Source organism: Lissotriton helveticus, chromosome 3_2 (assembly GCF_964261635.1).
Source record: "Lissotriton helveticus chromosome 3_2, aLisHel1.1, whole genome shotgun sequence".
NCBI lineage: Eukaryota > Metazoa > Chordata > Amphibia > Caudata > Salamandridae > Lissotriton > Lissotriton helveticus.
The window spans coordinates 47778031-47792792 of record NC_136062.1 but is presented as its reverse complement, the minus strand read 5'-3'; the positions used below and the strand labels follow the sequence as shown (position 1 = coordinate 47792792).

The 14762-nt window shown below is 40.2% G+C and overlaps 1 protein-coding gene across 2 annotated transcripts in view; it reads right to left on the bottom strand.

Annotated features, from left to right (window-relative positions):
* Positions 1-669: 669 nt before the first annotated feature.
* The window catches only part of FBN1 (fibrillin 1), a 713526-nt gene continuing 699433 nt past the window's right edge, over positions 670-14762 (bottom strand). For both annotated transcript variants that reach the window (XM_078684805.1, XM_078684806.1), the window contains 3 exons: positions 12179-12410; positions 3559-3730; positions 670-1927 (listed from right to left, as the gene is read on the bottom strand). In XM_078684805.1, coding sequence (XP_078540931.1) covers positions 1538-1927; positions 3559-3730; positions 12179-12410 — 794 coding nt within the window. In that variant the 3' untranslated portion in view covers positions 670-1537. The remainder of the gene's footprint in view (positions 1928-3558; positions 3731-12178; positions 12411-14762) is intronic.

Genomic DNA, 14762 nt, shown 5'->3' with positions numbered 1-14762 from the left:
GGCCATGCCACTCCCTCCTCGCACCTCTTCAACTCCACGCATCCTTAATGCCTGTACCACTCCCTGCACGTCTTTCTCTCAGTCCTCATCTGAGATCTCTTAAAGCCTACACCTTCCCTTCCTTGCACCTCTCCTAGACTGATCACTCCGTGCTCGTAATTCCTCATGGCTGCACCTAAATCTGCCCGTACCCCAGTTGCCCGTCCCTTCCATATCTGCACACATACATTATTTAGGCCTCAGCACCAGTAAAGTCAAGTGGGCGGACTTATCACTGAAAATTTAAGCCAGGCCTATTGGCTAGTCCTATGCTTATTCTACATAGAGCAATACACATTTAAGAACCAAAAATAGAAATCTAGAATAATGGCAAGAGATTTAAGTCAACAAAAAGCTTTGGGTAATTATAAAGACACTTTCAGAAGTAGATTTTTCTCAAGAACTCTGACTGAATGCAAAACCTGGCTTGCTTTGCTAAATGTGTATTTTCAAGGTAAGACAACTTTCACTTCTTCGACTTTATTTATTGTCCTCTCCAGACTTGATCCTCCTAAAGAAAAGTTACCAAAGGAAAACATGTTTACACTAAAGTAATTCACTTAGTTTTTCTAATCTATAAACACTATGCCCATTGAGTTCGGTCTAATGCACAAAAATAAAAAGAAGAGGTTAAAAGAAAAACACTGTTTTATTGTGACTTTTATGACATGAAAACCTTTGTATGAGCAATAGGGTGGTGTTGATAAGTGATACATATGGAATGACTCCTGGCACTGATTACTGTCGGAATGTTGACAGGGGTCCTGGTTCCTTTTGACCTCTGTTTGATGGTTCAATCAGGTTTGTGTATACAGTTAAAACGATGTAGGTCCTATAAGCACCATTTCAAACCCTCAAATAAGGGTTTTAATCTAGTTTACAAATGCTTCAATGATAAAAAAGCATGGTTACAGTACACAGACTTAATTTACATAAAATATACGTATAACTGAATTAGGCTACTGAGCTAACGATGGTTGGTTGTAAATTAATGAAGTATTAAGACTGAGTAATTGAACTTTGACATCTAAGTTGTGTAAATATTACAGTGCATTCATAAAACTAGTTTTGGAAAATTATTAGCACCAACAGATATGATAACTCTTTGATTTGATTATGTGGTAGTTGGCAAAGCAGTTTAGGAATTAAAGTTACAGAGCAGTGCATAAACTGAGAGCACATTATTGCACCTCTGCCGAAAGGATGAAATGATTCAGCATCAATGGCCAACTCCCAATGAGCAAGTCCCGTTTCAAGATTCAACACATCATGGTACAACATATCAAGGTAGGTTGGCCAAACAAGCAGGGAGCTTGAGAAAGTGGTTGTTCTGAGCTGTGGTGTACATCCTGTACCTTGATTACCTGATATTATAAAAGTGCTAGTTCATTGAAGCCCATGAGGATTTGTACCAATGATATGACGAACCTGCGCGGGAGAAATGTTGAGTCCAACTTGTCAATCTTTGGTTTGAAATGTTTGGTCTCTAGTAGGTGAATTAATGAAGAAATATTTGGATTTTCATTTTCAAGATATCCCCTATCTCACCACTGAGGTAGTCTTTGTCATGTTTGTCTTCGAGTAAGATAAGTTCTTTTTGTTTGTAGAGGGGCACGCTGACAATGTGCAATGAATAGGCCCCAGACACAGGTTTTTTCTTCGTGAGGTGAAGATAACTTATTCCATCTTTTTTGTTAATTTTGAAGAAGCCATCCTCATTCCCTGAGTCAATGATGTACCGGTTGTGGTTTGTCAGGGTTGTTAAAGCCGGGGTGAGTTCCAGGATGCGATCTTTGTTGCTGAGGTTGGACACGTTAAAGGTGAAGGCAACTGTTTTTTCGATGTCCCAACTTGCAAAATTGACTGGAGGCTCCAACTGTAGTTCATCCTTCAAAAAACACAAAAAATAAGTACTTTGACATTGAACAACACGCTCTAAGCTCTTTGCACGAATACAAAACATGCAGGCATAACCCAGTGAATGACACACAGAAGAGGCACACACCATGTAATATCCCATCAGTCACTGAATGAATCAAGTAATCAATCAATGAATCAATATCTAATGATTTGCACTAAATCAAGCTAGCACTTTGTGTGTGTCTTTATGTTTGGTGTAGGATGAACACATTTGATTAGAACATTGGAATGTAAGGAGCTCCATTGAAAACAATGTTGTGCACTGGGCTCCTGATGGTTGGTAGAAGCCCGGAGCTCCAACAATCCAATGTTTGTTCACATCTCTTACCGTGAACAAAAAGACTCACAGAGCCAGAGAGGATTTCAACTCCATCTGGCTCCATAAGGCCTATGTTTCACTAATTGGAACATTCTGCCCACTAGGGGCAGAATGTTCTAATAACCTTGAAACCCTCCGTAGCGTGCTCTACGGGCCATTAAAGGCCCACTCCCTTGCTAAACGCTGGAGTGGGCCTTAAATGGCCAGTACAGGCCGCTACGGTGGGCTCTAAGGCAATAACATGTCCTTAGAATGTTTATCATGAGGTTAATTTAATTGAAGCATCAAATCTCTTTTTAATTGCCCAATAACTTATTTGCTCAATTTAAAAATAAATCCCTAAACAAATGCACCTTACCTCTCGGGTTATATAATGTGCTTTATACAAACATTAAGGGGTCCATTAGGATGTCGGGTGGATTTTCTCCACCAGGCTGGCGGTAGCTACCGCCAGCCTGGGGAAGGAAATCCGCCCGACATCCACAGCCCAATTCCCCCCGCCATATTAGTATGGCGGGGGGACCGCGACGGTGAGAAACACCGCCCGCATGTTTTCCGCCCTGGTCGCCTTGCGGCCGGGGCGGAAAACGAGTAACATGGTGGCGTTGTCTGTTAGACACCGCCCGCCATATTACAATGGGCTTTCACCAATGCATTTCTGTGGCGGCATTCACCAATGCATTTCCGTGGCGGCAATGCCGCCGCGGAAAGGCATGCTGAGACTCCCTGCGGGGGCCCGTTGGGGGCCCCCTGGGAGTCCCTGGCTTGGGGGGGTGCACATGGGGGGTACCTATGGAACCCCCCCACATTTCAAAGTGCAATATGGCAGGCACCGCGCGGTGCCTGTCATGTTGCACTTTGAAAAGCACAACGTGCACTTTTACCATTGCGGCGGGCGGAGATTTCTGCTCCGCCCGCCGCAATGGTAAACATACAGGATGCGCCCGCCTGTGTGGCGGGCGCCTCCTAATGCCGTGATCGGGACCCCCGCCCATATGGCGGGCGGTCCCGGGTGCCGATATGATGGCAGGCGGACATCATAATGACCCCCCATGAGTGTAAACATAGTGGGTGAGGTAAATGATTACAAGAAGCACAAAAAGAGGACTCTTTGAGCACACGGACTAGTCCAGGGTGAAACCGTTGTTCTGCATAAATAGTTCTATTTTATCCCACCCTTTTCCTCTCCCGTAGATGGAACATGGAAACAACACCATCTGTGCTTCAGAATTATTTTGAAGCAAATATTCCAAAATAAGTAACTATGAGCCATAAGGTACCTGTGCGTCATTTGAACCGGTCTCATTGGCACTCCTCCGATGCCTGCCCCTCTTAGGGTAACCATTGATCTTGCAGTCGTAGCAGGCTTCTGGAGAGAGCGCGTTCTCATCATCCTCCTCAGTGTCTGGCTGGTCTTGGCTTCTGCCCAGTCCTGCTCCAGACAAACAGTGTCTGTTCCCAAAAACACAAAGAGAAGTAGAAATCTTCAAAAGCTTAAAGGCATTTTAGAAAAAAACAGCACAAGGTGAATTCCTGAAACAGTGTCTGCAGAGGTAACAATGGCCTTTTTTTGGAACAAAGCAAGTAACCTATTGATAATACAAATATAGGTATAAGCTTTTGGGACCTCACAGGGCCCTACCCCCAAAAACCTGAAAAGAGCTGTTGAAAACCTTGAAATATGTCCAAAACATCAATATGTAACTTGCATTGCTTTAATTAAAGTTATCGCTATCTTTCCAGACTATCTTATCAACCATTTTTTGTCCTGAACCAACACAACATTTGAAACTTTCTTTATCTAACTATGCTATTATAAATTATCTTGACTTGTGGCCAATCACGGCCGGTGCAGGTAAGCGCGGTGGGGCGGTGGAGCAGGCGGGCCCTGGGGGGAGTTGACAGACAGAATATGTTTTATTTATTTATTTAATTGTACCTATTCTGTCGTCTGTCGACTTCACACCTTCTACCCTGCACCACTGCCCCCACCGCGCTTGCCTGCACCTGCCTACACTGCTTGTGGTCCTTAACAGAGGGAGCACATTTTGTTTCCAAAACAAACATTTTCAGAGGATCAATATTACTAAATGGTTATTTTTTGATTCTGCGTTTTACCTTAATAATGGTCCAGTACATGACGTTTCAAATAAAGCACAAGTCAGTCTAAGAAGCAGCTCTAACATACAGGTTAACATCTCACCAGTGCTCTGCAGCTTTGACTTGGTCTTGGTTATGCTTTGCTCCCCTGTTGTGACACAAGGCTGTCCTACAATATATTACCCCAGTGTATGCAACCTCAAAGGCAGTGTCCGGTTCTAACACATGAGGTTCATTGTTCCTTGAGCTAGCCACTTCTCGTAATGGCAAGTACATTTCTAGATGTGGCATTTAGTCTGTCCCTTCAGTAACAAACTCTGGCATAGTTCTAAAATATTGCATTTTATTCTATTATTTAAAATTTTGCGTAGCATTTTGGGAAGTGGAGTGGTGACACAGAAGGAGGGACAAAGAAATTATACAAGAAATAAAGACTGTGAATCAGGAGAGAGGCATTCCAAAGATTTGTCAAAAGAAGGGTCTATAAAGTGATTTCTTGAAAAAGCTGTCTTTTATATGTAGACATAAAGGATGACATTTCCAAAGGAGAGGGCCCTGAGAATAAAATGATTTATTATTTATTTATTTGTGGTTTTATATAGCATGGACAAGGCCCTTGGTGTCAGAGCGCTTTACATAAGTTGAAAAATCCATAATAGAAAAAACCCAAATGAATAGAAGAGTTACACAAATTTAAGTTACTGTTAAACGTTAAATATGCTGTTTGGATATACACATTAAAACTACATTACATGACAGCATCTTGCATGGACAAACAAAAAATGAAGCAGAAGTATTACCAGTAATTACATAGTACACTACGTTTACCATTCAGTATGGGTAGAAAGCATACTGATAGAATCCCAGTAGGGGACAGCTAGGTACTGATCTATAATCTGCCATATCTTGCAGAATGACTGAAAAGATGGATTGTGGTAGCCGATTTTGGGTAACTGGGGGATTCGATGGGCAGCATGCAACATTTAGTTAATTCAAGAAGACACTGACGGGGCAATTCACAAAGGTAGGTTGCACTTGTGTGTGATTTACATATGTAAATTTACTGTTACACTTTTGAGTAACAATACTACTTTTGGCTATTCACAAAATCTGAGTGTAAAGTTCCTAAAAAATTTAGATTTGCACATCTTCAACCCCTGAAAACAGTGTGGAACCTAACTAACAAGTGTAAGTTACTACTAAAAAAATTAAAAACTGTAGCAAGTTTAGCACCCTCCCAATAGAAAATAATGGAGGCGGAGTTTTAAATGTAAATCCCATAGGGAAACATTTTAATTTTAATTTCATCATTGCAAATACTAATATAAATGCATAGAATTGTGTGATAAAAATGTATAATAGTTGTAGATATTTTTAATTTAATTATAAAATATTCGTATAACTGTATTTAAAATGTATGAATTAATGTAACAAAGTTTATAAAACATAACTAAATTAATCTAATATATGTACATTGCTTTACATGAATTATATAGATCACTATTAGTTATGGAGGATAAAAAATTTTTTTTCCTTTAGTTGGGAATTTATTTTTTAATTTAACCTTGCTAAAAATGTACTCAATTAAATATATTTATTAAGCATTTGGATTTCTAAGGAGGTCCACTTAAAACTTACATGGATAGTCATAACATAAACTCAGCAACCGTTAAAACGATACTTCAATAAAACCATTCCACCTACACCATTACCTCAATTTTTACAAAGTTAATCATAAAAAGACATAATAGATTTCCAAAATCACCACTAGGATAATATCCAAACACTAATAAAGCCCTACAATATAGGAGAGCTAAAATAATCACTCCATGATGGATTTTTATAACATGTACAAAAAGATAGATTAACATTAATAAACAGTTTAATCTAATGGCATATTGTAGAATTAAATACTTCATACAGCAACAATAATAACAAATCATTAAATAAAGTGCATCTTACAATGACAATAGGGTAGCAGCAATCAAACAATAATCTACTATACTAGAACAATAAAGAACCAGGTCCTGTTAAGTATGAGTACAATTAGGAAAGAAATCCTATTATAGCAGCATCATATATTTATATCTAAAGTGCATCAAAAAGCAGCAAAGATATTTCCCTAAAGACTTTTTTATGAGGGGAAGAGGGACGTAGTTAGTGCAAACAGCAGAGAATTAGCAACAGACATATATTTATAATTTTCCACAAATGAAAAAACACGAACACAAACTAATAAGTTGTATAGCCAACCATACTCGGGATCTAATACAACCATTTAAAATATATTAATAAACTCCCTAAAAAAGTTAAAAAGTTTAGTGCATACTATTTCATTTTTTGGACAAAGCAAAAATTCTCTAGCTGATGTAACATTTTAAATGCCATTCTAGATAAACATAGGAAGTAGCCACCTAAGTCGGAATGTGATCATACAAACAAGACATGATCGAGATTCTGAGTAGCCTTACAAAAGTTACCGTTTTTTCCACCTTCCCTATTAGGTGACCAATTTCTGATTAAATCATTTAAGGGTAAGATGTTCAGGCGGTAAAGAGTAATCCATCTACGAATTCCGTGGATTAAGTTCCATGAGAGATATTTCTGAGAAACTCTCGGGGAAGCATTCTTAACTATTGTTTCCAGTCTGAGTCTCATTCTGCAAATACTAATATCTCTCTGGTAACTAATTAAGCCACTAGAAAACTTTAAAAATGTACTATTTTTTTATATATTTTTTAACATTTAAGTAAATGTATTTATGTTGCTAACTATTTAAATTATTTAATTTAAGTTAACATCACTTCCTATCGGGTTTTATTTTAAGTCCACTAACTCCAATACTTTCTATGGGAGGGTGTTGAAGTACCAGTGGTTAGCCAAGCGTGGTGCTGTACTTGCTCAAGCTCTGAGCTGCAGCACTTTATTACCATTGTGCGTTCCTTTTTGGGAGTCGTACCTTTAGAAGTGCAGTAATAGAAATTAGCTTACTTGTTTCTGTACCAGTAGACGCCTATCTAAACCCTAAACCCCTCCCTGACTCTCTCTTAACCCCTCTTTACTCCTCCCTGTTCACCTCCTAACGTATTATCCATGTTCTAAACACTGTCCTCTGTACCTCCTACATTTACCACTAAAATGTCAAATTAGGTGAGGAGAGACTCCACAGTGAGGGCAAAGATCTCTGAACAGAAAAAGATGCCGCGGATTAAACTCCGCATGTAGGAGGATGAATTGTATTTTGTAGTACTACAAACCGTGCTACAAAAAGCAATTTGTGACTAGGCCCCTGAAAGCCTTCTTGCTTAACCAAAGAGTCGCAAACTGGTGCTCAGACATGCACATTGAATCTGTTCGCTCTCAGCCAGCTCAGTCACTTATGCATGCATGCAGATATGCACACATACGCATGCATTCAATTTGTTGTCTATTGGACACAGATGTATTTTCATGGCATTTTGCATATAGCACATTTTAGGTACATCTGAAATTTTAAAAAAAAGAGCTTCTATTACCTTTCTTTGAATAGCCTTTTTAAAAGATATTCTTCCTTCAAGAATTTGATGTTTTAATAGTAGAATTTTGATACAAAATCATAACAGTTAGACTGAATATGTAAAGTTCTCTTTGTGTATCTAATCAGTGCAAAGTGTATCTGTACTATTTGGTTAACCTAGACATAGACTCCTTCAAATAACACATTTCTTTACTCTATATAGGAAAGGGATGTTGTTGATGTAAGGCTATGATATGTAATTTCCAAGGATGCCTGAGTTTTAAGCAGGATTGTTTTTCTGCAGTAAGGGGCACCTATTGAACAAAAACAATCCGCTGATGCATTTTCCTCTTTCTATGTATGCTGCTGAGTGCACCACACACAGAAAGAGGAATAAAAAATGAGGTGAAATACACAGATTTCTATTTGTTACGCCTCACCTGTGGAGGTGTAGCCGTTTTGGTGTATTTCCAGGTCTACTCCTTGTGGTAAATCTAGGAATGCATCAAAATCCATGTGTGTTGCGTGGGAACACCCACGCACCACCCAAAGAATGACTTCCTGAGGCAGAGTACTGCAACGCAGCAATTTGCACTGCATTGCTTTACTTTGTGTTTATAAAGCCACTCAGGCCCACGAAAGGTGGCCTTGCATGGCTTGATAAATCGCACTAAAGAATTGTGTTGCACATGCACCCCATTGCGTGGTGCAAAAGCAACACAACCCTTTAATAAATATGGCCCCTAGGGTCTTGCTAGACCAAGCAATGTTTAACAGGTGGGTATCATTTAAGTAGAGAGTCTCACATAGAGAGTTACTTGCATACATGCAATGTGTCTTAAGTATTCACAAACTTGAATAGAGTGAATTTCATGGAGTAAGATTCTCACACAAGCAGAACGCCTAACAATGACAGCAAGAAGAACTACCAGGTTAATAATTAAAACAGCCTAGTGTGAATTCCCAATTATTTTGGTTTCTCCATTATTTGTCATGCTGGAACCTATGTTTTTGGCTCAGTCCACTTGTGCTTCTGTAAAATGGCAAAGTCATTGTATCTTTGTGCAGTCCAGTCTGGTAAAATATGTGTGACCTGATGCCAATAAGGCCTACTGGTCAGCACAGGAGATACCAATTTGATTAAAATATACCTTTTACATGTTGCTAGCATGTGGCAACAGTCCCTGTCAAAGACTGCAAAGACTTAGGGTAAACGCTTATGTAGGCTCAATTTGATCACGTGGTCTATATCTCCTTCAGCAGAGTCTACAAGCCCATCCAATTTCCAGATAATCCACAAGACGTCTTCAACACAATTCAGTCCTTGCACTGAGCTTCACCTAACAAAACATAGATTGTCCACCCTGGAGCTTAGGTCTTCAAGATTATTTTGTCACTTCAGGCTCATTTAGAAGGAGGCAAAAGAGGAGCATCTACTATAAATTAGCAGATGCTACAGCGGCCACCCTTCTTGATCCCTGCTTCTAAATGGATCTCTTTGTTTCCAACACCACAGGCTCAGCTGGCTCCATCATCAGACATCGTCTGCTGCAGTACATTCACAGGGCAACCATATTAACAGTGTTGAAAGACCCACCAAAGTGAGGGGATGCCTTTGGTGCTATTTATTTCTGTTCACCACTGAAATGGTAAACAGGAGAAACAGGAAAAAGCAACAGTCACCATTCAATAATGAAAAATAACATAAAAAATGAAAAATCAACAGCTTGAACCAGATATACTGCGTTTTTGCTGTACTAAAACACTACCTACGTTGAAGGTTTATTTCTGTAAAATATTGAATGGACTTGGCAATTCAGCCAGCATTCCATTCTTGCTGAAAATAACTGTTGAGACGGTGGTGTACTGTCAATAAGACCAGCCAATTTGCCACCAAGGAACTGGCAGAGGTAGGGCCTCTCGAATACCCCCTGCCTCCTGCCCTAGACTGCAAACATCATGGGATGGGAGAACTGCTAGAATTGATCGGTTCTCCTGTCCTAACACACTTGCAGTAGCTTTCGCCATTTTGAGCAGGGTAACTGCAGGGGGTCCACAATAGAGCCAGCAGTCAGTCTAAATACAGGTCTGATGGAAACAGTGACACACACAAATATGTAAAATAATTGATATCACACATACAGGCAGGAAGAGTGAAAATATTATAAGCCATTCTAGAGCCAGAATGACAAAATGAGCATGATCACACATAAGCAGGATAAAGCCTCTCACACATAGGTAGGGGACACTCGAAGGTCGGCCATTATAACAACAAGATTGGTATGGCATGCTCCCCAGCACCTGCACAGCCTACCCAGTACCTGCACAGCATGGACTGCTGCAGTCCATGCAGTGCAGGTACTGGGGTGCATGCACACAGGGGAACACAACATGTGCCCCCCTGCATGCACCCAAGGGCCCTGAGGCAACAGGGGGCTAAATGCACCCCATGATCCTGAAGCAACAGGGGGCCTGTGGAACCCCCTATGTTTCCTCTCAGCCACGGTTTCATGGAAAAGAAACAGCCATGAAAACCATGGAAGAGAGGGAACACGTAGTATGCTTGGCAGGACTGCGGTGGTCCCACCAAGCATATTCCAGTCTCCAGACCACAGCGCCACGGCCAGGGATCACTGATCTCTGGCAGTTGGGGCGGTGCAATGGCCGTTTGACAGCCCTAATTGTAAAAGGGTGGTCGGACTGCCGGTGCGGCGGTGGCTGGACAATCTGGTCCGTGGAATGCCAGACTCATAATCAGCCCTTATGTGTGGAAAGATAGCTTGTGCTGACTAGCCTTTACCAATGTTTTTAAAATGTACCAGTTACAGAACAACGTTAAGAACATTCATTATACAGGATCCTGCTGCAAATTTACTCACGCACGCACATGCACACACACACACACACACACACATACAGACCGTGTCCTACTTAGAAGAGCTGTATAATATCTTTTTAAATGCATAATCATTGTTTTTTATTCAAACATCACATGCGATGCTCTCTCCACATGTCGTACACCTTTTTGTATGCAACTGTTGCCTTAAACTAACAATCAAGCCTCTTTTATGTTCTGTCAGACACTTTGCACGTTCAACATTTTAAAACCTGAAAAGATGGGAATTTTGGAAAAGAAGGATCCTGCTCTAGACCTTCATTATTTTTCATTATAGTAAAATGCACTGATCCAGTGCCCTCCAAACTGAACCATTTACCAATAACCTTAAACAAAAGTTGCTGTTAGTGAAAACCTAAATCCCCCAGTGAAGTTTTCTTCAGTCCTTATTAAAACTTAATTAATGCAACTGATCAAATGTGCTTTACAATGCACATCTTCACCAACCCATCCCTTTTTTCTATCTTTCCCTTTCACATGTCGTACACCTTTTTGTATGCAACTGTTGCCTTAAACTAACAATCAAGCTTTTTTATGTTCTTACTGACAGACACTTTGCACGTTCAACATTTTAAAATCTGAAAAGATGGGAATTTTGGAAAAAAAGCATCCTGCTCTAGTCCTTATTTATTTTTCAATATAGTAAAATGCACTGATCCAGTGCCCTCTAAACTGAACAATTTACCAATAACCTTAAAAAAAGTTTCTGTTTGTGAAAACCTAAATCCCCCAGTGAAGTTTTCTTCAGGCCTTATTAAAACGTAATTAATGCAACTGATCAAATGTGCTTTACAATGCACACCTTCACCAACCCATCCCTTTTTTCTGTCTTTATGATCAAACCTGAAGTGACCATCCATACACCTTCTCACTCATCCATATTTCCAAAAAGAACTCAACCACCGTAAAAAACGGTGTCAATATTCTTGTTATTTTATGTGGCTTCATATATTGAATAGCATGGGAGATGGGAGCAGGTTAGGCCCCAAGTAAAGGATGATGAAGCCCTCTTGACGACTGTTAGAGTGGAGAATTTGTAATTATGGATGGAAAGAGCACAACTGGATATGAAGAGTTTGGCTTTGAAGATGTGGTCAGAAATAAAACATTTGAAGGTGCATACAGGTGGGTATGTGTGTGATAAAAGGGAGCAAAGTGAGTGGGGTAGAAACGCAGGCTGAACATATTCGAAAGATATGTCCCTGAGATGTTCTTGAGTTCTTTTTTCTCACATTATTGTATTAATGCTGTGAGGGCCCCCCTTTCGTTCAGCATCCTTCCCAGAAAAGTCCATCTGTGGAGGAACCCATCAGGCTAGCTAAAAGGTTTGCTATTGATGACCAGAACAGAATAAACATACTCAAGAGAAGCACACATACGTGAGAGTGGTTGAATTGGAATCCCTTACCCCTGTCCGATTCTGAAGTAGTCAGGTGGACATCCACAGACATAACCCCCCTCGGTGTTTGAACAGCCATAGCTGCACGCCATCTGCGAGGAGCCACATTCATTAACATCTTGGCAGGCCCCGGCAAACTGCTCATACTGAAATCCTGTGGGACATGTGCACTTGAAGCTTCCCAGGGTATTGTGGCACGAAGCTCCTCCACAAATGTGGGCATTGTGGCATTCATTTTCATCTGCAATAAAAAAAAAACACATAACCGCTAAGCAATTACAAGCAGTTTGAACTCTACATTTGCTTTGTATAATCATGCTACATTTTGGAAATTTATTTTACATCAAGTAACTGGGGCTCTAAGGGCATAATTTGGAAATGAAGCCAGAGCGTCTGGATGAATAAAACCAAAGGATTATGACTCAATAGTCCCGACACTGACTTCCAGACAGACAAACTGGGGCTCTGTGACAAAACACAGCTCTACAGAAAGACATTAGTGGATTGCTGCTATAAAATCTGAAGTAATTTCCAAGAGATAAAGTGATTAACTCAGGATAACCTCCTAATGTCTATGATAAAAGGTTTGGTTTGGTAAAATTATTTTCTTGAACTGAAAACTGAAGTAAGAATATAGAGATAGAAATAGTAATGGATTCGTAAAGCTTCGAAAACAAAGTCTAAATAGAGGGCAAGGTTTGAAGTCCAGACCAACCGCATAGTGATATAGTGAAATATGATTAGGAATGGCGGGGTCTCTATTATTGATGACGGGGAGTGGTGGGAGTCTCTATTATTGATGACTAGGAATGTCGGGGGTTCTCTATTATTGTAGTAGGAGCAATCCGTATTTTAGGTCTAGTCTCTCTCAACAGAATATCTATAGTATTATCTTGAGGAAACATCCGATGCAGTCTTGGGGCTGCCCAAATGTCCCTTACCTCAAAAAAACTTCTTTACACTGTCCAAAGCTTAGCAGGTACATCACCATGACAAACATATCTTTCATAGTCAAAGAATGGGAAGATGTGCTTGCTTTCAACTATTATGTCACTGGCAGCTGCCTCTCAAAAGGATTTCAGTCAAACTTCTGTCCAGGATGCAGCACAATGACTACTGGGTATCAGGTAGTTAATATTGTGCTCTAGTAATGAGCAATGTTTATGATCTAGTTAGGTTTATACATTGCTTACAATACCCTAGTTTATGGTGCTGCAAACATTCAAGTGTTGGGAGGAGGCGTCTCAAGGCTTCAAATAAGACGGACATTTATCCTGAGTTTCCCTGCTGAAGCAAAAACTGGGTGAGATAATCTCCAGAGATCAACCATCCATGTTTGTTATGTTATGCACCTGTAGCATCAGGCAATGGCAAGTGGCATACTGACTCAAATGTTGGTGATGAAGCAGATTTGATGATGTGAGGCAAGCAAGAAACTGGCATTGGCCCTCATCTATATCCACTGCAGAGTTGAAGACCACAAACAACATGGCCGTTGTCACAATACATTTGCATCAGGCAGCAGGTCAGAGGCCTTGATTTTCTGAACCTGTGTGTAGTCCTGTTGGGGTTAGGACAGTGAGCCGCAGTGAGGAAATACTAGAAACACATTGTGGGACCCCAGGGTATTTGGAAAGCCTGCCAGGTCCAGTCTAAGAAGAAGAACGATGTTTGTGTTTTGTCATAAAATGAATATGAGTAACAAAAAAAGTAATACAAATAAAATTAAAATCAATGTAGAGTAAGGAGGAATGGAAGAAAAGCCTTAACAAATGGCTTGTAACTAAATGTATGATCATTGAGGTGTTGCCTGTATCAGCATGTGGAAGATAAAGTTAGCAGACTGAACTGAGAAGATGCATATGCCTCTCAACTTCAATACAGTAGTTAGTCATATCAGTAGGGGAAATGGTTATCTTCATCACCCTGAAGTCCTTCAGGTGCATCTGATCTAGAGTCCTTGATTGATTCTCCTGAAGTGCTCCAGCTATCGAAAACTGTAAACACTAAGGTGATTATGAAAACACTATTTGATGGGATATAATGTTCAATACAGATTAAACACAATTCAAACAAGATTCAGAGGGGAGTAGATTTTATCATTTGATGTAGGCCTCAACTCTTGTTGGCTCTTCCAATTCAACCTCCTTTGGGTCACTAAAAATAATGCTCAGTTGCCTGTGTCTCCTGTCGTACATGGTACACATGATAGAAGGTCAATTCACAATGCCACCAAGAGTCTAGCCTCGTCCTTCCTGGTCTTCAGCATACACCATGAAACTATTGCCATATGTGTGTAACCTATTGTTCAAAGACAGCTTGGGAAGCACCGTAAATACATACACTAATGAACAGAACTGTACAATGAAGCGCTAGCTGTGCTTATTGTCACTTACTACATAGTGAAATTCATACAGTTCACAAATAGCTAACTTGGATGCAAATTGATTTACACCCAGAAAGTTCCTCATTTTGTGCATGTTCAAAGAGGAAAGAGAACAAGATAGTGTTATTTTGTTCCTGATTAACTTAGGTTACAAGTGGATATATGTGATCTGCCACAAAAAGATGGGTGGAAAAAGCAAGGAACGGT